The sequence below is a fragment of the Rhinolophus sinicus genome, chromosome 14, assembly GCF_057876585.1.
Source record: "Rhinolophus sinicus isolate RSI-liver-muscle chromosome 14, RSI-T2T, whole genome shotgun sequence".
Classification (NCBI taxonomy): domain Eukaryota; kingdom Metazoa; phylum Chordata; class Mammalia; order Chiroptera; family Rhinolophidae; genus Rhinolophus; species Rhinolophus sinicus.
The window spans coordinates 33,355,859-33,382,551 of NC_142514.1; the positions used below are offsets into that span (position 1 = coordinate 33,355,859).

Consider the following 26,693-nt stretch of genomic DNA (forward strand, 5'->3'; position numbering starts at 1 on the left):
AGGGCTTCCCATTGCAATTAGAATACAATTCAAACTCCTTTCCATTACCAAAGGGCCTGAATGACCTGCTACCAGCCTAACTCACCCACCTTCCATTCTCTCCTTCATTCACAGAGTTCTGGTCTTACTGGTCTTCTCTAACACAAGCTGGTTCAGGGATTTTGCACACTTCTGTTTTTGTGGGACACTGTATCCCAGTCTTTGCCTGGTTTTGCTCTTTCCTATCTTTAGATCTTGGCTTAAATGTCACCTCTGAGTTGGTCTTCTCTGACTACCTTATCCAAATTACATCCATCCCTTGTTATTTCTTTTTTTTCCCCTTCAAAGCTCATATTGCTGTTTGTATTTATTTACTTATTCGTGTGTTGATTTATTCAGGTCGCTGCCTCCCCGCTAGGATTTGAACTCCTTGTGAACGGAGACAATGGGTTCTCCTCTCCCGTGTGTCACGTCCCAGACTCCAGCGCAGGCCTGACACAAGAAGGCGCAGAATAAAGGACCTGCGGACTGAACGAAGAATGAGCCGGCAAAAGAGCTGGGAGGAAAGGGGGTGCGGCCTCGCATGGGGGGTCCCCAAGCACCGCCGCCGAACGAGCAGCGGAAGCCCCTCCCCTTCCGGCCGCGGCGCGGAGGCCTTGGCAGCCACGGCGGCGGGGCCGCGGCGAGCGCCCGCTCGGACCGCCCCTTTCTCGCCGCCCCGCCCCGCGCCTCCGCCGGCCGGGTTGGTATCAGCTACTTCATCGTCCCGCCGAGACCCGGTGTATGCTGAGCTGTTGCGGCCTCCGGCTGCTGCACGTCCTGGGCCTTAGCTTCCCGCTGCTGACTCGCCGGCCGCTTTTCCTCTGCCCTCACCGCCTCATGAAGCCGCTGGTTGTGTTCGTCCTCGGCGGTCCTGGCGCCGGCAAGGGGACCCAGTGCGCCCGCATCGTCGAGGTGAGGCCTGGGCAGTTGGCAGGCTCCTTGGGCTTGACCTGACGCCGAGCCGACTTGTCCCGTTGCGTCCGGCCGTCCGCGCCCCCTGGTGCCGCGGATCCACGAACTACGAGTCCCGGCGACCATCGCGTCGCCCGCGTGGCGGTGGTCGAGGGTCTGCCGGCGCGCGGCATGTCGGGACTGGTAGTCCATGACTGCCCACTTCCAAGAGCGCCAGGAATGAAGGGGAACCGTTCGTTTGGGGTCGCTTTGTTCCTGCGCCCCTTGTTCCTTATATTTTGGGGACCAAGTTCGACTAGAGAGTGGGCTGGGAGAGGTATCTCAGGAGGGTCAGCCTCCGGGGGCTGCCAGCGCGCAGAGGTCAGTGTGTCGCTGGGTGTGGAGTGAAGGCAGCAGGAGCACAGATTTAGGTCAGAGGCGGTGTACGCCCACAGCTGCTTGCCTGAAGGGGAGACGGGATTTTCCTCTCTGCCCCTTCCCGCAGTCTCTCTAAATTCCTAACTTTAACCGATCTTTACCTCAGAAAGGAACCCCGGCAGAACAGGGTGTTATGTGATCTGCCAGTAGCGCTTTCTGGCCCCTTCAATGTAGCACCAGCACTGAGGCGCAGCCTAAGTTTGTGTGGTTGTAAAAGCCGTAGAGCCAGTTACTGAGGTCAGGCTTCAACCACTGGCCCTGCTGCCAACTCACGCTTTGTTCGTGCCTAAGTCACTTCCTCTCTCCGAGTCTCAGTTGCCCCCTCTAGAATATAAGAAGAGGCTGTGCATCCAGTTTTAAACTCAATATAAAATACCTCCCAACTCTGAAATTGTTACTTTTTTTTTTTTTTTTTTTGCTTCAAGGAGTGACAAGGTTACCAATTCAATTCTGTTAACAATTTTCGAATATATTCTTGGTTATCTGCAGTGACACTGAGGAGAAATGCTTATTAGAGCGTATGGGGAAAATTAGGGAGAAAAGGAAAACAAGATATGTAGAAACAAGAGGTGACCAGTGGTGCTGTAAAACACCCAAAGAATCCCTGTGAAACTGGGTCACCAAAAAAGTTTTGACCCAGAACTTCTAAAATAATTCCCTCTTTTGCATTATGTGGCTTATATTCGCTTTGGGCTTTTACTTCTCTCCTTTGTTCATACAATCCACTCCTGTCTTATATTTTGTTCTCTAAAGAGCATTCAGAAAAAGTCGGATGGTAACATCTACTTCATTATGTGTTCTACCGCTGTAGTTATCATTATTGATCATTTTTAGGGCTAAAAGTGGAACTAATTCAACCAAAAATAAGTAAATGTTTTCCAACTCATTTTTGTTGGTTCTTTTAACTTTTTAAAAGACAAGTGACAGTTGGATGATTCCAAGTTTTTGTTTGATGTATAGAAAATGACTCACATATGTAAATAGCATGATAGAGGAAGGAGCAAAGACTTTAGAGTCAAACAGATATGGGTTCAAACCATAAGTCTACCATTTACTATTTCTTTAGTCCTAGAGAAGTTGTTACTTTTAGCTTGAGTTTCTCTGTAAAAAGGGAGAAATATTACTTATCTAATATGGTATTTGTGAATATTAAATGAAGTAAAATCTGGCACACATAGATGCAAATAATTTTTTTCTCTGTTTTAGACTTCCTGTTCTTCTTTATGAGATTGGTTATTTTTACTTTGAAGTAGTGTTTTTAAAGATTGGTTTAGGACTGTTATATTCTAATGCATTTAAATATTTTGTTTCTGAATCATAACGTGGCTTTAAATGTCCACACCCAAACTAACAGTACGCATATTATTCTACTGGATTAAAAATAATCTACACATTCTGTAACTAGTTTTATTCTTTGTTCAGTAATGGCTGATAATATTTTATTAGGTTGGTGCAAAAGTAATTTCAGTTTAAAAGGTTAATAATTGCAAAAACCGCAATTAATTATGCACCAACCTAATAAACATGTTAATTATCTATTAGATTTCCATGATGAGATATGATGTGTTCTATAATGTATTCTTATTCTCTAAGATTTCAGTGATTATATGAGCTTAAACTGTTTTAAACTGCAGTCTTCCATGAAAATAGTTAACTCATGATTCCAGTTACCATAAACATTAACTTGATATCTACAAATTCTAAATAGTTTATAATTTAGCAATTGTTACCCCCTAGTTGACTAGATAAGCAATGGAATGTCTATGGTCAGTTAAGTTGGAGGGTTTTTTTCTTTGTGAGTCTCTTGTGTTTTGACTCAGGATTATACAGGCAAACATTAGCTGAATCTCAAAAGACTGTAATTTTTGGAACTAAATTTTTTTTCTATAGGGAAAAAGTTGTATAAATCAAGGTTAAATTTCCCAACTGTCATGCCATTGCTAATTTAGCTCACAGGGTACCTGAAATGTGTCTGAAATAGAATTGTTTCTTTGGGAAAATTACATTGATTTCCAATGCTGTCTGCCATAAGAACATCTTAGGGTCCTGGCTACAGAATCTGAGACTACCTGGCCTTCTAATATCCTGGGGCACTGCTTTTAGGAATGAGGGTGGAATTGGATGGAAGATGGTACTTGGTTTTTCTCTCTGGAGGCGAGTTCTACCCTGCTGCTTGCTCTCCCAGACCTTGAGGGAGAAAAGGCAAATCTGATACAGTATCTTTCTGAAAGTGTTCTGAACTGAGAAGGAAAGGTTTGAGGGGGGTTTTAAGGTTGACTTTGCTCATTTATTTGTAGTAGTCATTTGCAGTTTTGTTTTATTTTGTTTCTATTTTGTGTCCTCTCATACTCAGTTTGTTTTTGAAAATTAGCCATTTTCTAAACCAGTGCAATCCTTTGTTAGAGTTCAGCTCTCAGGGTGGAATTATTGTGGAATAACTTGTTACTAAAAAATCATGATGGGGATACTGCAGCATTTTTGAATTTTTAAAATTATGCTTTCTTTATATTGTTTTGGCCCAAGAAAAAACATGATGCTGTAACCTAAACTTGTCTTTGAGAATAACAGCTATAATTTTGCATGTGCTAGCTGGAAGGGATATTTAAACATCTTCATTTTTAAAGATGGTGAACATTTTGCTTACATAAACAAATTATGCTAAAACTTATATCCATTCCAGATTGCTTTCTATAGCACCCAAAAAGCATTCTTATCATTTCTGTGTCATAACTGCCTCCAGTGTTTGTATGGGTAACTCATACTTTGGCTATCCTACCTACTGTGCTTAGTTAGAAAGTTTTTGGTGACATAGACTTGAAGCATGTAGAAATCAGAAACTTGATTTTACTTATCGTTGTGTCTCAAGTGTTGAATATTGTGCCTGGAACATAGTAGGTGCTTAATTATTCTTTGAATGAATATTTTTAGAGGACACTAGTTTGTCCTAAAGATGTTAAAAAAAAAAAATTACATTTGATCCCCAGGGGGCGCCCAAGTAGTAGCTCTCCCAATTTTCAGGACAGAAGTGTTTGAGACCTAGCTATGTCTTACTCAAATTTTTCATGTAACACTTCTGTTTACTCTCATTGAATAAATGGTATGGTTGTGATAATCTGTTGAGCTCCTAATTACAAATCCACGAAGCAGATTACCGCTCAGAGAAGAAACTAGATAGGACGATCCACTAAACATCTTATAAGAATAGGCCTTTCTCTCTCCTTTGGATTGTATAGGGTGGAGTAAGAGAATGTTTGTTTGTTTGTTTTAATAAAAAAAAGAAAGAAATTATCTGTAAAAGAGATAGTCCACAGAATTCTTGACTTCTGAAGCACTACCATATCATTAAAGGTGGTGACAGCATTTTCTTTGTTAAGAAATTGGAGGAGGGGAGATTATATTTGGATGTTACTATCCTTTTGAAACCTTCCTTATTTTTTTGCCTATCTATATTTTAAGTTACAAAAGTTACAAACTTATTGGGAAAAATTTAATCTTCTCTAATCCTGAGGTCACTAGAAGTAACTGTCTGGTATTAACTTCTTCCCCCTCTCTCTTTCCTAATATTCTTACAAATGAAAATGCAAAAATTCTTTTTCATCTCCAAATGGGATTATCTGTTTTCTACTGAATGTATCATGGATATCCTCTCAGGTCTTTGCATATAGATTTAATTCATTCTTATTAGTAGCTGCAGAATCTTCTATAATATGGATGTTACATAGCATGGTTGTACCATTCCCCTATTGATGAACATTTAGGTTAGTTTCCAGGAATTACATTGCTACTGCAAACAGTGCTTCAGTAAACTTCCTTGTAAATATAACATTGCATATGGATACTTTATTTTATAAGTGATGTTCCTAAAAGTAGGTGTGTTCCTAAACTTAGGTCTTGGTTGCCTTTAGCTCAAAATAATCTGCATACCACAGAGGCACACCTTAGGGTGACTTGCTCTGAATCCCTACATAGGATTGCTGAATCTGAGTATGGGAGCATTTTTAATTGATAAGTGTCAGATTACTTTTCAAAAACATTATTCTTGTTCTATTTCTTTTTCTTTTCTTTTTTTAAAAAGATTTTATTGGGGAAGGGGATCAGGACTTTATTGGGAAACAGTGTGTACTTCCAGGACTTTTTTCCAAGTCAAGTTGTTGTCCTTTCAATCTTAGTTGTGGAGGGTGCCGTTCAGCTTCAAGTCCAGTTGTCATTGCTAGATGCAGGGGGCACAGCCCACCATCCCTTGCAGGACTCTAGGAATTGAACTGGCAACCTTGTGGTTGAGAGCCCACTGGCCCATGTGGGAATTGAACCAGCAGCCTTCGGAGTTAGGAGCATGGAGCTCCAACTGCCTGAGCCACAGGGCCGGCCCCATTCTTGTTCTGTTTCTATCAGCAGTGTATGATTCTTTATCAGCACTGGATGATTGTCAATCATTTTCATTTTTACAAATTTGTAAATCTAAAGTTTTTCTGAGTAAATTCCTCATTTTTTCCTAGAAGTCCATTAAGGTGAAATGGCATAATTAGACTTAAAAAAATTTTTTCCCTGCACTTGTCATTTATTCAGTAAACATTTTTGAGTGCTCGGCACTGTAATACCGTGTTTTCCCCAAAATAAGACCTAGTTGGCCCATCAGCCTGTAATGCACCTTTTGGAGCAAAAATTAATATAAGACCCGGTATTATATTATATTTTATTATTTATATTATATTATACTTGGTCTTATTTTAATATAAGACCGGGTCTAATATAAGACTGGGTATAATATAATATAATATAATATAATATAATATAATACCGGGTCTTATATTAATTTTTGCTCCAAAAGACGCATTAGAGCTGATGGGCCGGCTAGGTCTTATTTTTGGGGAAACACGGTAGTTGTTGAGATGAATAAGGCACAGACTCTGCTGTCAGAAGTTTAGGGTGAGTGGGGAGACAAGAAGTTAATTATTGACTACTACAGGATCTAGTGGTAAGTCCTATGATAGAAATATACTGTTTGGATAAGGGACATTTAAATTTCCGGCCAGTGGGTCAGAGAATTCTTCCCAGGGAAGGTGATATTTATGAGCTCAATTTTGAAGGACAGTAGGAAAGAAGCAGCTGGGAAATGTGGGAGAGTGGAGAACACTCCACTCTTCCAGGGATGTAGGCTTCTAGGGTTCTCAATTTAGAGTTGAGATAGACACACACTTAATAGAATCTCATAAGAAAAGATATGAAAGGTTTCTGTAAATATTAAAGTTTAACATGAAATTGTTTTAAAACTTGTTATCTTTTAGTTTTGCCTCCCTAACTAAATTGTAATGTCTTCAAGGGTGGGGACTTGTCTTTCCTGTGTGTTGTTCTTCTACTGCATGGTGTTTGAAAAACCTACTTATCCTTCAGATCTCAGCTTAATACAGAGATTCCCAAAGTTCTTAGTTCATGGTGCCATTAGCATCACAAAGATAACGTCTTCCAAAAAGAATGTGCCATGATCTAAAGTTGAAACTGTGACCTGAGCTGCTAGTTCACAGGATACCTAACAGACATCACGAATTGTTCTCATTAGAAATTTAAACCTAGGGCTGTGCTCCAGGCACTTTGACATACAGTTTGGGAACCATGAGTTTCAATGTTGTTTCTTCAGTGAAATGGGCCCTCACATGTTTAGACAAGGTCAGATTTCTCTTCTATGTGCTCTCAGAGCACTTCATCACATTTATCAGTTTGTAATTCTGTTGTCCTTTATAACATTTATCAGTTTGTAATTCACCTTTATTTTTATGATTGTTTGATTATCTCTCTGTGATATTGTGATTTATAAGAAAAATATATATTTGGTCATTCAGATGACCAAATATTTCTCATTTATACAGTCATGTGTGCATAACGACAGCACAGTCAGTAACACCACATATATGGTGGTGGTCCCATAAGAGTAGAATGGAACTGAAAAATTCCTATTGCCTGGTGACGAGCAGTCCTGACTCACATGTTTGTGGTGATACGGATCTAAACAAACCTACTGTGCAGCCAGTGTATAATATTTGGTAATGATAATAAATGACTGTGTTACTGGTTTATGTATTTACTATCCTATACTTTTTATTGTTATTTTAGAGTATAATATTCTTATTTATATAAGAAAGGGCTTGCTGTAAAGCAGTGTGCTGTGTTGTGCCAGCAGCAGCCTCCTACATATCGTTTTACCACATCTTTTGTGCTTGATTTAACCTCATGTTGTTTTGCAAATTTACTGTAGCCTAAGTGTGCACTGTTTATAAAATGGACAGCAGTGGACAGTGATGTCCTTGGCCTTCACATTCACTCGCCACTCACTCACTCACTGACTCACCCAGAGCAACTTCCGGGCCTGCAGGCTCCATTCATGGGAAGTGCCCTGTACAGGTGCACTGTTTTTTATCTTTTATACTGTATTTTTACTGTAGCTTTTCCTTTTCCTGTTTAGGTATATTTAGATACACACATATTTACCGTTGTGTTACAGTTGCCTACAGTATTCAGTAGTGACGTGCTGTACAGGCTTGTAGCCCAGGAGCAGTAGCCTGTGCCGTACAGCCCCGCTGTGCAGTAGGCTGTACCAGCTAGGTGTGCAAGTGCTCTCTGTGATGTTCACACAATGACGAACTCGCCTAACGAGGCATTTCTCGGAACGGATCCCCATGAAACATTTCTCAGCATGTACCCCTATAGTTCAGTGGCTGTATTTAAGCGTGACTGTATTTGGTCTTCATCCACAGTTCCTGACCCACAGCTCCCAAAACCCTTGACATTTCCTGTTGAGAGTGACAGAAGTGTTTCTTGTTATGTAAATGAGGTGCTTTTTGGACCCCACCATAGGAAGGGGTTTGCTTGCCAGGAGAACCAACCATGTGATTAGGGGGTTGGAGCTTTCAGTCCCACCTCCACGCCACCGCTGCAGAGGAGAGGATCTGGTGGTTAAATTGGTCACCAAGGGTCAGTGATTTAATCAATCATGACTGTAATGAAGCCTCCATAAAAACCCAAGAGGACTGGGTTTGGAGAGCTTCCAGGTTAGTGAACACGTAGCGATTCATGGAGAGAGGCACAGCCCGGAGAGCATGGAAGCTCCCCTCCCTTTCCCCATACCTTGCCCTAAGCATCTTTTCCATCTGGCTGTTCTGAGTTATATCTGTTTACAATAAAGTGGTGATCTAGTAAGTAAAATGTTTCTCTGAGTTCTCTGAGCCATTCTGGCAAATTAATTGAACCCAAGAAGATGGTAGTGGGAACCTCTGATTTATACAGCCGGTCAGAAGTACACACATTACATCCTGGACTTTCAACTGGTGTCTGAAGTGGGCGGGGGACAGTCACAGTCATAGGACTGAACCTTTTACCTGTGGAATCTGATGCCATCCCTGGGTAGACAGTGTCACAACTGAGTTGAATTCTTGGACACCCTGCCGGTGACTGAGAATTGTTGGTGTCGGGGGGAACCATCCTCCATATTGGAATTTGCTCCAGGAACCAAACCCAGAAGACTCCCCCATTAGACCAAAAGCTCCATAAGGGTGAAAACCCTGGATTTCTAAATTTACTCTTACATCTTTAGTGCATAGCACAATGTCTGGCACAAATTAATGTCAATGAACATTTTGTAAGCAGATTTAAAAGCCAGTCAGACCTGGGTTCCTGCCTCTTGGTGAGTTATTTAAATTTTTCATTTCTTCACTGAAAATTTAGAATACTAATCTACTTTGCAGGGTGATTGTGAGGATTAACCAAGAGAACTCATGAAATAAAATGTCTAGCACAGTGTCTAATACGTGCCAGGTACTTCATATATGTCAGCATTTACCCTGCCCCCCTTGCCTGTTCTATGCTTGAATAGTCAATGAAGGAAATGTGTTGAGTAGTGTAAATAGCTACACTGTGTTAGGCATTCTTAGTTACTAGAAAAATTGGTTTGAAAAGACACGAATGAATATTAAAGTGTCATACCTATGTATTGTGTTATTAGGCAATATATAGATTCCAGAGTCAGATTGTCTGGGTTTGAATCTCACTCTAAAATCTACTATGTGACCTTAGCCAAGTCATTGAATCTCTCTATGCCTTAGTTTCCTCTTCTATAAAATGGGAATAATAATATATAGTATCTACCTCATAGGGATTTCGTGAGGATTAAATGAGCTAATATATGTGAAGTACTTAGAGCAGTGCCTGGCATATAGTAAGTCCTATATAACGTGAGCTATTATTGGTATCATCATCATCATCATACCATTTTTCTGTGTGAATTTTACCTACTCCCCCTCCCCCTTTTTTTGAATTGAGATCTCTGCCCTCCGCCCCCCCCTTTGGAAGTTGTACAGTCTGTTTTTAGTGGTTACCCTACCCTACAAATTTTAAACACACACATTGTTGAACTTAAATCTAATATTAATATTTTTATTCTCTCCAAACAATACAAATACCTTAGGACAGTTAACTCTATTTTTTATCCTGTTCTGTTTTCCAGGATTTTAATTCTGTACTGGCTTTTTAAAAATTCCCACAAATGATACATTAATGTTTTATATAAAACAAAGATGTAATGTTTGTTTAGAATAGCTCACATGCATACCAGTTTCTTTATTCGCCATTTATTTTTGTACCTCAGATCTTCCTTCTGAAATCATTTTCTTTTTTCTTCAAGTATATCTTTCAGAAGTTTCTTTAATCAATATGGACTGTGGTTAGGAATTTTTCCTGTTTTCTCTGAATGGTGGGTTTCTTTCTTTCCAGTTCAATCACTGAAGATGTCATCCTTCAGGGGTCCAGACTTTATGTGGAACTCTTTGATCTGACCTCTAGTCCTATTTAGACCTTAGTCTTTGTCCCTTCCCCCAACTCTGTGGCTGATCAAATCAGGCTGAGCCATCAGTAATTTGGGGGTAGGGAATATCCCTCGGGGCAGCCACAACTCTAGCACTTACTCGTCTGGATTTGTGTTTTCTTGATTTATCTAAATCTGAGTTACTCCTTTAATTTTCTGCCAGCTCAGTCATGCATTTAAATACACACATCCAACTACATGGGTGTGCTGGGCTGGGAGGGTTTTCTCTGAATGTGTGTATATATTCCAGCTCCATCAAAATTAGACACCTCTGCCTAAGTCTGCCCTAGCTGAAAGGCCCTCTTCAATATCGGTTTTTCCCCTTATCCTTACTCCCTTTGAAATCTACTTGATTTATACTTGATTAAAGTTTCAGTGACAACACTCGGTTAATGTAAACACTGTGTTTAGATGCTAATGGGAGAGGACTGCTGTCACTGAAGACCTCCCAAAGTCACATAGGAGTATCATGATGTAATGGTTGTCCTTCTGAATTGAAAGTCAGCATTTCAGAGAAGTTGCTCTTGTAGTGGGACTTGTAGACCAGATAAGAGAGAAAGTGTGGACACCTGGGATAACCATCTTATTCTTAACCACGTTAGCTTCATCACACTGACTGTTGTTAACCTTACAGCTAATATTTTTAGCCCAGTTGCCATATGCAAATGTATTTGCTCTAACATTTCAGTTGCTTTAGCCTGAGAAATCAAGAACATTTTTACAGACTACACCTGTGATAAAAACATTTAGAACTTAATAAAGAATAGGTGTGACTGAATATATTTATTGTTTGCCAAGAGTTTTATGCTGCCTGGTGAACAAAGCTAACAAAACATCACTTTGGTAAAGGGAAAAGCACCAGTTGTTACCTACCATTCTCAGAAACGTTCACTTTGAGGGACTGGGTTCCAGGAAACATGTTCCATGCCTTGTTTCTATTAGTCTTCTCCAGAAAACCCCTAAGTTGGTTCTCTTCATCATTAGGATATATCCTGTATCAACAAGCTATTAAGTATGCCTAACTTGCGGCTAGAGAAGACTGCTTCTCTGCCCACTTTCTGTTTGGAACTTCATAATGTATTACCATGTTTCCCCGAAAATAAGATCTACCCCGAAAATAAGCCCCAGTTAAGATTGTCAGCCAGACGACGCATTTAATACATTATTACGATGTTCCAGAAGAAGATGGCATGACTGTATTTTACTAAATGTAGATTGTTGTACATGAAAAAATGAGATATCCCCTGAAAATAAGCCCTAATGGAGCAAAAATTAATATAAGACCCGGTCTTATTTTCGGGGAAACATGATAGTCATTGATGTTTGCTGTTGGAAAGTATTGTGTTTAATTTGACCTATAGGATTTACCTTTATAGTTATGTATGGTTTAGGTAGATAATAACATGAATTTCTATTTTCTTGGTGTCTACTGGGAGTAGAGAGCCCAGATGATGTTTGATTATGTAATTGGGAATTGACTTAATGGTTAATTTAGGTTTTTAACTAAATAGTGGAAATTTTTATTTGCTACTTAATTACTGATTATTGAGAGAGACAAGTAGAAATAGTAATAGTGTCAGAAGTGGAGAAAGGCAAGAATCAAGCAAATCAATCAAGGATGGTCAGAATGTGGCTGAATTGGTAGGTCAAATATGCCTGGCTCTTTGTTTATGGAGTTCCTGATCTCATCTCCATGCTAGAACACAACAAAATGATAAAGTCCATCAACTTTGAGTCTTCTTTTTAATATCCACCAGCAGGTTCTGTATTCATAGGCCATAGTAGCTTGAACGCAAACGACTCTATATCCATGTCTGTTACCTAAGAATTACCCCCAGGGACCCACTGTGGAATAATAGAGTCACTGAGGATCAGACCTAGTTTCAAGCTCCAGTTTCCTCTCCACTAACTGACAAGTGAGCTTATCTCAGTTTCCCCTTCTGTAAAATGAGGAAGGAAGATAATCTTGCCAGCCATAAAGCAGATCTGCATCCCCAGACATCAATGTTAAATCCAATACAGTCACACTTAAGAGGCAGATTATCCAAATCACTGTGAATATGTGTACCTTCATTGTCATTCTATGCTGTGTATAAATGAAAGCAACAAGGAATTGTATTTATAAATTCCTGCTGTATTTCATGTTTATGTAGAACTTCAGAATGGTAACAAAGAATGTCTAAAGGCAGGCAAAATAGCTTTTTGAATTAAAACAATTGTGCATTTATGTGTTTTTTTAATTAAAAATATTTAAGAAATGGGATATTAGGCCTTTGAAGTGAGATGTTTGTTTGAATCTCAGTCTACAATCTATGGCTATACTGCTTAACTTCTGATTCTGTGACTTCATTTGTAAAATGATAATAATGCCAACTTCACTGGGTTGTTCTAAAGATGAAATGTTTAACCTTTAAAGGAATTGTCTGACTTCCAAAGTGGCTGCACCATTTTTCATTCCCACCTGCTGGGTATGAGGGTTCCAATTTCTCTGTGTACTGGCCAACTCTTCTTATCTGTTGTTTTAAACGGCCACCCTAATGGGTGCGGAGTGGAATGTTATTATGGTTTTGACCTGCATTTCCTTGATGACTAATGATGTTGAGCAACTTTCCTGTTTACTGGTCATTTGTATTTTTCCTTTGGAGAAATGTCTGTTTGGATCCTTTGTTCTCCCCCCGCCCCCCCCATTTAAAAAGTTGTCTTTGCTCATTTCTTAATTGGTTTATTTATATTTTTATTATTGAGTTATAAAATTGTTTATGTATTTTAGATACAAATCCCTTATCCAGAAACATGACTTACAGATATTTTCTCCATCCTGTGGGTTGTCTTTTCATTTTCTTGGTAATGTCCTTGGAAGCACAGAAGATTTTAATTTTTTTTTTTTTAAATATTTTATTGGGGAAGGGGAACAGGACTTTATTGGGGAACAGTGTGTACTTCCAGGCCTTTTTTTTTTCCAAGTCAAGTTGTTGTCCTTTCAGTTTTAGTTGTAGAGGGTGCCGTTCAGCTTCACTTCAGCTTCACGTTGTCCTTTCAGTGTTAGTTGTAGAGGGCACAGCTCAGCTCCAGGTCCAGTTGCCGTTTTCTAGTTGCAGGGGGCACAGCCCACCATCCCTTGCGGGAGTTGAACCGGCAACCTTGTAGTTGAGAGGATGCGCTCCGACCAACTGGGCCATCAGAGAGCTCAGCGGCAGCTCAGCTCAAGGTGCCCTGTTCAATCTTAGTTGCAGGGGGCGGAGCCCACCATCCCTTGCGGGACTCGAGGAATTGAACCGGCAACCTTGTGGGTTGAGAGCCCACTGGCCCATGTGGGAATCGAACCGGCAGCCTTCGGAGTTAGGAGCATGGAGCTCCAACCACCTGAGCCACTGGGCCGGCCCCAGAAGATTTTAATTTTGATGACGTCTTTATATCTAGCACATTGTATACTTTCTATTGCCTATGGTGCAGAGATTAAAAGACTGATAAGTGAATCCAAGGCTACCAAAGAGGTATAACTGGTAAGTGTCTGTATTGTGCCTGGGACTGAGAGTTGGGGATGAAAGAGAGAGGGGATAACGTTCAGATGGAAATGAAGAGTGGGAGTAACAGATTCTTATTACTTCCTTGACTGATTCTAGAGTATAATTGGGTCTGCATTAAGTCAGACTAGTGGGACAGCAGAAGTTGCCTGTTTCACAGAATGGTTTCCAGCATTCTTCTTGTTGTGTAGTCATGGCAGGAAAGAAAAATTTCCATACAATTTCCCCATAAGGTTACCACTTTTAATGAAGGACATTTCTCATACATGAAGAAGTTAGGCTCTAATCAAGAACCAGGGGTCTCTTACAGTATTCTCTTCTACATATAAATGGGTACAGTTACCTGTGGCCAACAGTAAATTCCAGGCTGGGCTGTGCCCATCAAAAATGTATATTCTTACAGTGACTTTAACTTTAGATTCAGCAAAATGAATTCATGAAGGTAAATTTTATACCATTGAAAATAAATGTACTGTTATACTTTTAAAGCCAAATGATGATTTTTCTCATGCTTTCTTCTATTAGCACAGGTTGGTGAACTAAAAATTAAGATAATTGTTTGTTTCTAAGCAAGATTAATTTTCTCTAAAAAATTAGTTGAGAGAGGTTGCTTGGCACAGTTAAGTTCTGAAAGTGCTCCAAGGGGTTATTCTGGAGACTAGAAGTAGTGTGGGTATATTGCCCTTGCCATGAAGGTGTCTTTTCCAGAAGATCTTGCTTATAATTTTGACCTCTACTGTCTAGAGTAGGACTTCATTGAAATATGTTTCCTTTTAAACCTTTGCTGCGGTGCCTTTTGGATCCTCCAACTGAGTGTGTCTCTAAATTTCCATCTGGTTCTAGGCTATAAAGCTGGACTGCTTTCTGTCTCCTTCTGTACTCTTGACTTCATGCCCATGCAGTGTGTTTCTGAGTTGCTATATTATACTTTTGTTTCTCCTTTGTTTAAGGAATGGGTGGCTTTCCAGAGAAATTTTTATCCAAACATTTGAATTGATTTTTGCTGCTATTGTCTGCAGTGACTTATTTTTAAATTTTAAATAAGTTTTTGATTGTGCAGGTACTGTTTCCCTTTTTTCGTGAAATCAGGTGATGTTTTCTATATAGGGATCTTTATCCGTAATGTGAGGATACTTTGAATTTTATTTTGCTATTCTCTTAGCATTTGCTATTAATAAATCATTTAAGTCATTAATCTTGCTTTGTGGTATTTGCCATGTAAAGATGTGTAGATAGTATATGTGCATTTTAAATTAAAGCTTTAAAAAGTTTAAATGTGTATTGTAAAAGATTCAAACAGTTTGAAAGTACATAAAGTAAAAAGTGAGTTCTCCTTAATCAAACTCAGCCTATACTCCTTATGTAATCACTTATCAGGTTTTTTTGTGTGTGTGCCTTTCTGATCCTTTTTTGATGTATTTATACACAGATGTAATGCATGCACATATGCAGGCACATACGTTGCCTATTATTTTGTGACTTGCATTTTTTTTGCTTAACAGTGTATCTTGGAAAGCTTTCTGTATCATAACATGTAGATAGGTCTACTTTATTCATAATATGTACAATCGTCTAGTCATTCCTATATTGGTGGGCATTTAGATTTTATGTTTACAAATGGTGCTGATGTAAGCATTCATGTACTTACCGTGTTTCCCCGGAAATAAGACGTAGCCGGCCCATCAGCTCTAATGCGGCTTTTGGAGCAAAACTTAATATAAGACCTGGTCTTATATTATACCCAGTATTATACTATATTATATTATATTATATTATATTATATTATATTATATTATATTATATTATATTATATTATATTATACCTGGTATTATGCTATATTATACCTGGTATTATGCTATATTATACCTGGTCTTATATTATGTAAGACCTGGTTTTATATTAAAAAAAGACCGGGTCTTATATTAATTTTTGCTCCAAAAGACACATTAGACCTGAGGGTCCAGCTAGGTCTTATTTTCAGGGAAACACGGTATATCTATGCACATGTACAACTATTTCAGTAGCACAACTCCTAGACATGGAATTACTGATCTAAAGGGTGTGTAAACCTAAATGCCAAATTGCCCTCTAAAAGGCTGACCAATTTACACTCCCACAAAGTATGAGGGTGCTAGTCCCCCCCCCCCGCCCCTGTTCCCCCCCCCCCACATATCCCCCATCCTTGCCATAGCCAGATATAGCAGTCTTTTTTTTAAAACAATCTGATGGGTGGAAAATGGAACCATATTGTTTTAATTTGCATTTTCATGATTACCGGTGAAGTTGAGCATCTGTCCTTTTTTCTCTTATGGGAATTGTTTGTTCTTATCTTTTGCCCATTTTTGTATCAAGTTTTGTTCTTTATTTGTTAGTAGCATCTCTTTATATACAATGTATATTACCCTGTCATGTTTGTATGGTGAAACAATTCCTTCCAGGCTATTGCTTGTCATTTGATTATATTTATGATATATTTATTTGTTCAGAAGTTTTTTATTTATGTGGTCAAGCGTAATTCTTAGCTGTTTCTGTTCTTGTTTTAGAATGCTTTTGCCTATCGTAAGGTTATTTTCCTCTAGAACTATCATAGGGTGTTTTGATTGTATTGTGTTGATTTAGAACTGTAATTCTCTTGAAATTTACTTTTGCATGTGGTATTGTACAGGGATCTACTTTAATTTTTTCCCAGATGGGTAGCCAGTTGCACAAGTATCATTTATTAAATAGTTCATCTTTTCTCCATTGATTTTGAAATGCCGATTCTATCACTTATTGAATTCCCATTTATACTTGGGTCTGTTTCTAGACTGTGTTGAGTTTCATTGTTCTATTTTTATATCAGTATCAAACTTTCAATTACTATAGCTTTATAATATTTTATATCTGGTCGTACAGTATTTATGACTGGTAGGACAAGTTCCTATTTGTAGTTGTTACTATTTTCAGTTTTGACCATCCTCTCACATTTACTTTCTCTGATAAAGTTGAGAATCAACTCACCTAGTTTCATTAAAAAAAATTAACCCCAGTCGAATTTTGATTGAAGTTGCAATAAATTTATAATTTGTAGGAAATTTAAATATTTACAGTATTGAATCTTTCTCTCCAGGAACACAGTGCCTTCTTTTTATGATACTGGTTTTAAGTGTTTCCAGTTTCTTCATACAGTTCTTACACATCTCTAAATTTAACTCTTTATTGTTGTTTTGAATAGGATTTTTAAAAAATTTAGGTATAATTAAGATCTTTTAAAACATTTTTTCAAGTAATCATTTTTAGTTGGTTGGAAAACTATTGATCTGTTTGTTTATAAAAAGATAGTAAGCAAGGTAAATTCTTGTTAGTTCTCATAAATTTTTTTAACATACTCAAATATATCCGTAATGCCAATTTTTGGAGCTTCTCTGAGGCTATTTGCATAATGAGTTGAATTTTCATGTATCATACTCTCCTTGTACTGTAGTTATTCTTTCACTTTGCTCTTTTCTTGTATACATTTCATTTGCTGTTGAGCCAATTTGGTAGTTCTGTTCCTGTATTCATATGTAATTTGTAGTTTAGCCACTGATTATTTTGGACTTTGCTCCAGGAATGGCCTGTATGAGTTTGTCTAACTCCTCCCTGACCTGTCTTGAGTGCTCTCATAGTAGGTCTTGAATCTAGTAGCTTAGACCACGTTTTTTAGGAGACTATGTTCTTCAGAAGATGCTTCTAATTGTTACAGCTAATGATGATATTTACTGTGTAGTACAAATATTATTTCTGGTAGTGTAGATATTATTTCTATTTTACAAATGAAGAAACTGAGATCTAAGAAAGGTTCAATTTCCCAGTGTCACACCGAATTGTGAGTGTTAAGTTTATCTCTTAACTTCCGGTTCAGTGTTATGAGTATATGACTTCTTGTGATCCTTGTTGAGTTTTGTGTTTCTCTAAATGCATTTCAGCATTAGTTTGATAATTTTGCAGATGCTCAACTTTCTAATATATGTTTGCATATATTATTGAATTCAGAGTTTTGTGTCCTTTGCACATTTTTCTCAAGTGTTGATTTGTAAATCCAAATAAATTGTAGTTCTCAAAGAGAACCTGAGCTATTAAAATGTGGTTATTTTGTGATGAGGCTCTTTACAAATTACATTCTCAAGTAGTTATATCTCTTAGAGTGACTTTCTTTTGGTATGCTCTGGGTAAATGATACTCTCATTTTGATATTATTTACCTTTTTAAAATAAGAAACAAATACAGTTGGATCTGCTTAGTGTTTAAGAGACCTCTCTTTCATAAGGTGAAAGAGCAGAGACAAGGGCTACAGCTGAGTTGTTTGATGTATGTCTTCCAAGTGTTCTCACAGGAACTGAGTTAACTGAATTCTAGGCTTTTACACCACCTGCAACAATATTTGGGTTGTAGTGACATGAGTGTGTAGCTTCTGGCTCTACAGTGACTGTAAGAATTGAGCATTTAATTAACAAGATCAGATGAGTGTTTCCTAAGATTAACAAGACTTCTGTGTCTGTCATTCATGTTGGAAGTTTTCTAATTATTACCTCTGAGCTCCTGGAATTCCTGGAGGTTTCTGGGCCTGGTCTTAATCTTTGGCCATTTTCTGTCCCCTTCTAATGTGGGGAATGCAGATTGATTCAGAAGGGCTGAGATGAATTCAAATAAAAATACTGGAAATGACCAACTGGAATGAAATTGGAATGTGAAAATTCCAATTCACATTTGCTGTAGGGGCCATTCGGTATGTATATAAGACACCAAAATCCTCAATTATTTGGAAAGCCTTTTGCAAAATGTTAGAGGGATATCCAGGCCTACACAAATGAGGAGACAACATGTTGGGTGGCTTCTGACTCATCCTTTCTTTTTTTTAAATCCCATTGTGTGCTCACCACCCAGAGTCAGTTCTTCCATCACCATGTATATTTGATCCCCTTTATTCTCTTCTACCATCAACTCATCTTTTCTTTACGTTTTATTTGTTGTTCCGTTTTCTTGCCACTGCCTCTGAAGAATCAACTTCTTCCCCAAGTAGGCAGTGCTGGTAAAGATTGACTTCCTTAGGAAAGTTAGGCAAATATGAAGAATCGCCTTTATTAATTAATAGTAGAGCTCAAGTCACTTTATATATGCAAGTCCCTTGCATATAACCTTTTTACCCTCCCTGAATCAGCACATTGCCGGGCGCCTTGTAGACACTCAATAAATGTTTATGGATTTAAAATAAGTTCCAAGTATTGCCTGAATTAAGGTTTTTTTTACATGAAGCGCAAAACATTGAGGAAAATGAAATAGTGCTGTAATTATCTATAGTTGAATTGATTTATATCTTTCTTCTTTTCTCCTTTACAGGATGTAAGCTTTTAAAATATCACTCTTTAATTAGAAAAAGAAGTATGATTCGTGTTAATTTGGAGTCTATCTGCTAAAGCTTTTTGCTTAAGAATAGGTTTAGCTGGGTTTATAACTTCCATAGTTTATATTAATACGTAGATTTGCAATTAAATAGGCATGGTCAAATACAGTGCACACATTTGGAACTACAATAAGGGCAGACTAAAAATGAGATTGAAAATCTGCTAGCAATTTAAGTCAAATGTTACACTTAGCTTTCCTCCCATCAGATAGTCTTTATGTTAACCTTTCTTTAATGGTGATTATAGGAAAAACCTCTTTGTAACCCTCAATGGGTGAACTGGAAGGAACCCTAAACAGTTGACCGGTTTTAAGTACTGTTTGCACACTGTGTAATTGTTCTTACAGTCAAAGAAAAGTAAGTTTCCCAAATCCTTACCAGATATCTCATTTAGCATAATTGGAAAAACTTCTATTGGAAATGCCTTTGAAATAAATGACAGCCTTACATGAAGTGTTGCTGGGCTGCTACAGGCTCTAAAGCTATTATTTGCAAGAAGTACCACACTGGTAAGTCTGGATGGCTCCGGACAGTGCCTGCAGCATTTCCAGGTGTTCTGCTGAAGGTACATTTTTGGCAGTACGTAACCAGAATTTAGATCTTAAGTTTCATTAATCTTATAGGGAATGCAAAGTAAACTTAGTCTTAAATGCTTCATAGTTGTGTGAACTGTTTAAAGGACACCCAATAGTTTTAACTAAATTGGTTGCTTTAAAAATATATTTGTATCTAATACTGTGTTTCCCCGAAAATAAGACCTACCCTGAAAATAAGCCCCAGTTAAGATTGTCAGCCAGACGGATGCATTTAGTACGTTATGACGATGTTCCAGAAGATGATATAACTGTATTTGAATAAATGTAGATTGTTGTACCTGAAAAAATAAGACATCCCTTGAAAATACGCCCTACTGGAGCAAAAATTAATATAAGACCTGGTCTTATTTTCGGGGAAACACGGTACCTCCGTTAGTATGTTTCCTCTATGTCATGCAGGGCTCAGTAGCGGCCCCTGGCACTTTGTAATTGTCACAATAACAGGAGCAGCTGCCTGGCCTGTGCATCACTTCTGGCCTCCAAGGACTTCCTATTTACGCATCATTTGTACCTTGAACTCTTTATTTTTTGTCGTTTTATTTTTGTTGTTTTTGTTCACGTTGTTGTTTTATTTTTGTTGTTTTTGTTCACATAGAGCCACATTACCTAAATTTAGAAAGAAGGAAAGACAATTGATAAGAAGAGAAGGTCATTTGAGACTTGATACAATAAAATTGTCAACATTTGCCTAGCTGTAGTAATATAGAGTGCCCTTTTGTGCTTTGCTGAGAACATGGTACTTTTTTTCTCCCTCCAAATTTTAGTGTGTAATTCATAAAAGTTATTGAGTTGTTTTTCAACTTCTTAAAGGAGAAAATGAAAGTAAAACATTTAGAAAGTTACTCCATATGAATTGAGTTTATACGTTTGTCACTAGAAAACTACTGTTTTTAGTTTAATAGTAGCTTGTAATTGTAATTATTGTGGTTTATAGTATTTATAACCTGCTGCGGTTTTGAATGTTGCTCTTAAGAGTGTAGTTAGTGACCCACTAGGTTTTAATTGCTGGGAAATTTCAGAGAATGTGAAAAAGTTTTGGTTAAGCCTGGGAACTATCCATTCTTGCTTTCCTCAAAACTGGCAACAGTGACTACTTAATGATAGCAGAATGCTTTGAAACCATGTTCTTTAAAGTGTAGCTGTTATTAAGATCCCATAATAACTAGTATGTAACTGATAGTTGCTTTTTTGTTGTAGAAACTCTGTGGTAAGAGGAAAGCTTTAGCAAAATCCTTAAGAAAATTATAGTATAAAAAAGTAACTGGTGAGGGTCGGCCCGGTGGCTCAGGCGGTTAGAGCTCCATGCTCCTAACTCCGAAGGCTGCTGGTTCAATTCCCACATGGCCCAGTGGGCTCTCAACCACAAGGTTGCCAGTTCGATTCCTTGAGCCCCGCAAGGGATGGTGGGCTCTGCCCCCTGCAACTAAGATTGAACACGGCACCTTGAGCTGAGCTGCCGCTGAGCACCCGGATGGCTCGGTTGGAGTGCGTCCTCTCAACCACAAGGTTGCCGGTTCGACTCCCACAAGGGATGGTTGGCTGCGCCCCCTCCAACTAGCAACGGCAACTGGACCTGGAGCTGAGCTGCGCCCTCCACAACTAAGACTGAAAGGACAACAACTTGAAGCTGAACGGCACCCTCCACAACTAAGATTGAAAGGACAACAACTTGACTTGAAAAAAAAAAAAAGTGACTGGTGAATAGAAGATTTGAAAAAAAAGTGGAATGTGGATGAGAAATAGAAAGACATTTCTGTATAGGTTTGACACGGTTATATTTGTTTAAATTCCTTGTTTCCTTGAACTTTGCAGATAAGGTTGTGTTCTCTCTTTTGACAAACTGTGTAATTGTTTTTTAAAAATATCATTTGTATACCTCTACAGTTTACAACTAGTTTCTCTTTTAAAAAAGTGATATGCCAAAACCCATTTTAATGCAATATAAAGCTTGCAAATTTGAGCTCTGCAATGCCAGGAAACAGTGTATATACTAATTTCTAAATTGCTAGCTGTACTTCTAAATGTCTATGTTGTTCATACAGCAGAGGCAGTCCATACAGAGCAATTTGTATTTTTGGTGTTTCACTGAGCTTTTGCCATTGTTTAGTACTGTTTGTTTCTGCAGTTGTTCAGTATTACCATCTGCTGTCATTTCTAGACAAGATGAGAGCATCCAGCAAGCATAGACTTCCAGGCAGGAGCCAAAGTAATCAGTGAGAAATGAAACTGCTATAAAATTTTGTAGACAGTATATGCAAAACGCTTTTTGAAAATTGTACATCGTCAATGTGAAAGTAGGTCATACCTCATTTTTTATAAAGTCTTTTTTACACCCATCTTTCAAGAGTTTGCTTATACTGGTGATCAAAGTAGGCATTGAAAAATAATGTGGTATGGAAATAATTTTTAAATAATAGTTTAAAGAATTAAAAACTTGTATTTATTTCCATTTTCTGTAAATGATGGGAATTTTTTTAAAGGCCTATTACAACAACCAAATATACTTTTCATCATTTCTTGTACTGGAAGGAGCTGTATGACTAAGAGAGACATGAGTGATACTATGGTTTGTGTTTATTCTCACCAAATTTTAGACCCAATTTTAGTCAGTAAATAGTTTAGAATTTAATTTCCTTTGCTGACTACCTTACTGTTAGCTTACTTTAGTAAGCAAGAACAAGTTTAGCCAATAATTTTTAGAAATAAAAAAGAGATAAAAAATATATGGCTCCTGCAATCCAGAAAAAGAAAAAACTCACTGGGAAATTGAAAGAGTTTTTATAAAAGGTGTAATTGAAACACTACTTTAAAAGGGAGATAGGAATGTGGGCTGTGTCAAATCTTAACATTGAAATTAAAGATGAAATATAAATTATCAAATATTTATTGTACACTTACTATGAATAAGATAAAAACCCATTTAGAGAGTCTTAAAAATTAACTGAACATTGAATATACTTCTGAGTGCCCTGATATTTGAGAGTAAAGATATTTTAAAAATAGATTTTATGGTTCTTTCGGTTTAATAAAAAGGAATGTACAAGTTCATGTGGGAGAAAAAGCTTTCCAGTATTCAGAAAATACTGTCTCTTAGATTTGTATTGTTTTCTCATTTCAGCCTTGGGGAAATAGTAGAACAATCCCATAGCATCTTATATGACTTAGCTCCACTGTTACCGTATACCCTGACCTAATACATCATTTGTAAGTCCTTAATAAGAATGATCATCACAAGAATACTATACTACTGACCTTTCGTAGGATAGTCATATCTATTATCTCTATTAAGCCTCTTGATTAGTCTGTTGAAACAATTAAAGTGAATACATACACATTATAATACAAAAATGGTGTGTGTGTATACATATATATATACACATATATAATACAAAAATACTTCCAGATTATTTAAGATAAATGTCTGCATGATGAGAAGGAGGTAGTTGATGGCTTTTATCACCTACTATGTGTCAGGCTCCTTGGTATGCAATTTCTGTGTGTTATCTAATTTAATAATCATCACTGACTTATAAAATAGGTAACTGTATTCCCATTTCAGTATGAGACCTCTCTAATCGCAACTAGAGAGGTAGGAAATGGACTTTTGAGAGTAGGAAGGAAGATTCTGGTCTAGGTGGACAGGCAGTGATACTCTAAGACACTATTTGATTGTGTGACCACTCTCCAGAACGGTCAGGAAAGCTGATTTTGTGGAGGTGGAAGGACTTGTGCTGTTTACTGAGAAAGGAACAAAACAGAAGAATGGGGTTTGTGTAAACGCTGATGAGTTCAATTTACATGTGTTGAGTTTAAGGAAGGGAAGCAGAGATTTGGGTACAGCCAACAGTGGTAAGATTTTTTTTTCCCTTAAGTTGTATAAATTTTTGTTAAGCATTTCTTTGAACGTTATTAATAGCATTTAAATGTTGATTGTGTTCATGGAGGAATACAGGGAGGTGTTAATGCCTTCGTTACTGGAGAACAGACCCTTCTCCGTGTGGTGTCCAGGTTCTTGGTATCCCAAACAAAGAATTGAGTGGGACACCAAAAGGCAGTGGTGAAAGAGCAGTTTGTTAGAAACGAAAGTACACCCCAAAGAGATAGGGGTCGGAGATAGTGGGCCGGAGCAAAAGAGTGGCTCAAAAGGTGCTGACTGGCAAAGACTTGGAGTTTTTATTTTCTTTTTTCTAAAATGGACTACTCCTCTCTAGGTGTGGGGCCATTGACATCTGTGATTGACAAGAGGCTATTACCTCATCTTTTTAGACTGCGCATGTTCCTTCCCAGAATTCAGTGTGTTATAATGATATTAATGATATTAATTCAGTGTGTTATAATGATACAATATGCATGATATTATAATGATGGTATAATAAGGCTGAGGTAAGATGAAAGTCATGTAGCCTTTATTGCACAGGTGTGACTGACCAGTCTAATCTAGTTAGTAGTTTATGTCTTCTAAGTGTCTTCACAGTGGCTAATGGTTATGGCAGATAAGGGAAAAATTTGGGCGTAGAGGAGAGGTTTTGGGAGGTCTCTGGGCGGTTCACCATAGGCTGTGTGGAACGTACAGGAGTGTCTGGAGACCCCATTCCTATCTCTAACTGCCTGCCTTATTTCCCCTCAGAGGTGTGATCCCTATAAATCTATGGGAAGTTGAGGAACAGGAGATGTCTTCTTCCGTGTCTGCTTCCTGCTGAATATGGCTGTTGTCCCTGCCTGTCGGGGATTCATGGGACTCTCGCCCTATCTGATCTTAGATGAGGGGAAGGGGTCTTGAGATCCACCTGGAAGACCGTGTTGGCCTCCTTGGTTGGGGTGTACTGGAAGCCTTGCAGGGGCATCATTTGTATCCTGATTGTCCCTAGATGAGGAGAGATACATTTTGATTCATAGATTAAAAGCGCTGACCCAAGGAGTGGGACTCAAGCTACTGACGCAGGGTGAAAGTCCATCTGACTTCATACTAGTTATTCAGGTCGCCTTGTTTACCCAGGGTCTGGAATGGCCTGGAAAGAATGCTGGGCCACAGTGATTACAGTCAACAAGCTTAAATCTCAGGCTTCTGGGTAGTTATCTGAAGCAGAGGATGAGAGACATTCTATTCTATGATTTAGGCTAGGAGCAGTCTTTAGTTTAAGATTAAGATACTGATTTAAAAAGTGAGTAAAACCAGGGACTAGGGAGCTAAAAGAAACTAGGGAAAAGGAGACTTAAAATTCCTATAGTGAGGGGGCTCTCTCTTATCACCTTGAATGGTTAGATAAATTTTGGGATCATGTCATGGCTTGTGGACATTGTAGGTAAAGGACATTTTTAAGGCAAATTGAGAAATTGTATGGAATGTCTCTCAGATTTTTTAATTGTTTATTTAATATACAAGCAAAGCTTTGTTAATGTAAGAAAAGTTAGAATATAGAAATTAACACGAATGGAAAAGAACCGATAGTCCTGCCGCTGGGTTGCATGTGCTGATTTTCTTTCCTATGTGTTGTTTCTTTCAGAAATATGGCTACACACACCTTTCTGCAGGAGAACTTCTTCGTGATGAAAGGAAGAACCCAGATTCAGAATATGGTGAACTCATTGAAAAGTACATTAAAGATGGAAAGATTGTGCCAGTTGAGATAACCATCAGTTTGTTAAAGAGGGTAAGGAGTGTGAGTCCCAGCCAATTAAAACCAGCAAGGAAATGAGAAATTAAATCTAGCTTTTCTTTGAGTAATGAAAAAAATCAAAGTATTGAATTTCTTGCATGTAGAAGGTGGTCATAGTATTTGAGAATGGAAATTCCACTTTTACCTGGGAAGAAATTAGACAGTAGCAGGCATCCTCTACCTTGGTCTAGGATCAGCTACTGCTCAACTTAACATCCATATCAGTGCACTTTACCCTTCCCAATGTGCAGACAATCGCTTTTGAATTTCTACTTCTTCTCCTTTTTCTTCTTCCCCCCTCCCATCTTCTTTTCCCTTTTCTGTTTTCTTATAAATTTCCTCTTCTCTCCTCTCCCTCATCCCTCTCCCCCCTCCCTTTCTTCCTCTCCCATGACCCTCCCATTGTTGCTGTTCTCTCAGTCCTGATACCTCCTTTTCTGGTGCGTGCATCACCATCTTGAGGGTGAAATGCTAAGACTAACAGCTGTCAAACTAAAATATGTCTCTTCTAAAAAACAGATACCTTGAATTTTCATAACTGCACACTATTGATTCCCAAGACATAGTCACTAATGGGTATTTTCGCATATAGGAAATAGTGAAGGAGAAATGCAAGAGTGGAAACAGTGAGATGTAGTTGAAGACCAATGAGAGCATCTAGATGGAAACAGAGAAACTTGAAAATGAAGAGCTCATTCACACACATTCTTTCCTCTTGTCTCAGAGATTGGAGTAACCTGCTTCTATTCCAGAATAAATAAATCCTCTCTTCTTATTCTCTGGTTATAATGCCCTTTCCCCACTTTATACCTAAGCATTGTGAAAGACTGGTTTATATTTTTTATTTTTTCACTTTCTGCTCATCAGACCTTTGCAGTCAGGTTCTATGTCCATCTTCATTGAAACTATTCCTGCCGATGTTACCAGTGATCTTCTCTATCAAATCTAGGGGATATTTTCAGTCCTTTTTCTCGCAGCATTTAACTCTACTTACTGTCTTTTTGAAACTCATTCTTTGTTTTCTGTGACACCATTTTTCTTGGTCTCTAACTACTTCAATGACTGCTGTTTTTTAAATCGTTGATAGTTCTTCTGCAGGTTTCCTAAACCATATGCTTCAAGGGTTTCAGTCTTGGCTTTCCTCTCATTTTATATATTTCTTGCTGGATGGTTTTAGCCACGCCCAAGGCTTTCACTGCGCTAATGATGCCAAAATCTATAGCTCTAGCACAAATCTTTTTTCTGAACTCCAGACTTATATTTCGAACTAACTACTGGGCATCCATCTGAAT

General features: G+C 38.2%; 1 protein-coding gene across 1 annotated transcript in view; it reads left to right on the plus strand.

Moving 5' to 3' along the window:
• The first annotated feature begins 617 nt into the window (after nt 1-617).
• CMPK1 (cytidine/uridine monophosphate kinase 1) overlaps nt 618-26,693 on the plus strand; it is a 31,820-nt gene continuing 5,744 nt past the window's right edge. The window contains exons 1-2 of the mRNA XM_019749416.3: nt 618-933; nt 25,249-25,395. Of these exons, the coding sequence (XP_019604975.3) occupies nt 763-933; nt 25,249-25,395 (318 nt within the window). The 5' untranslated portion in view covers nt 618-762. The remainder of the gene's footprint in view (nt 934-25,248; nt 25,396-26,693) is intronic.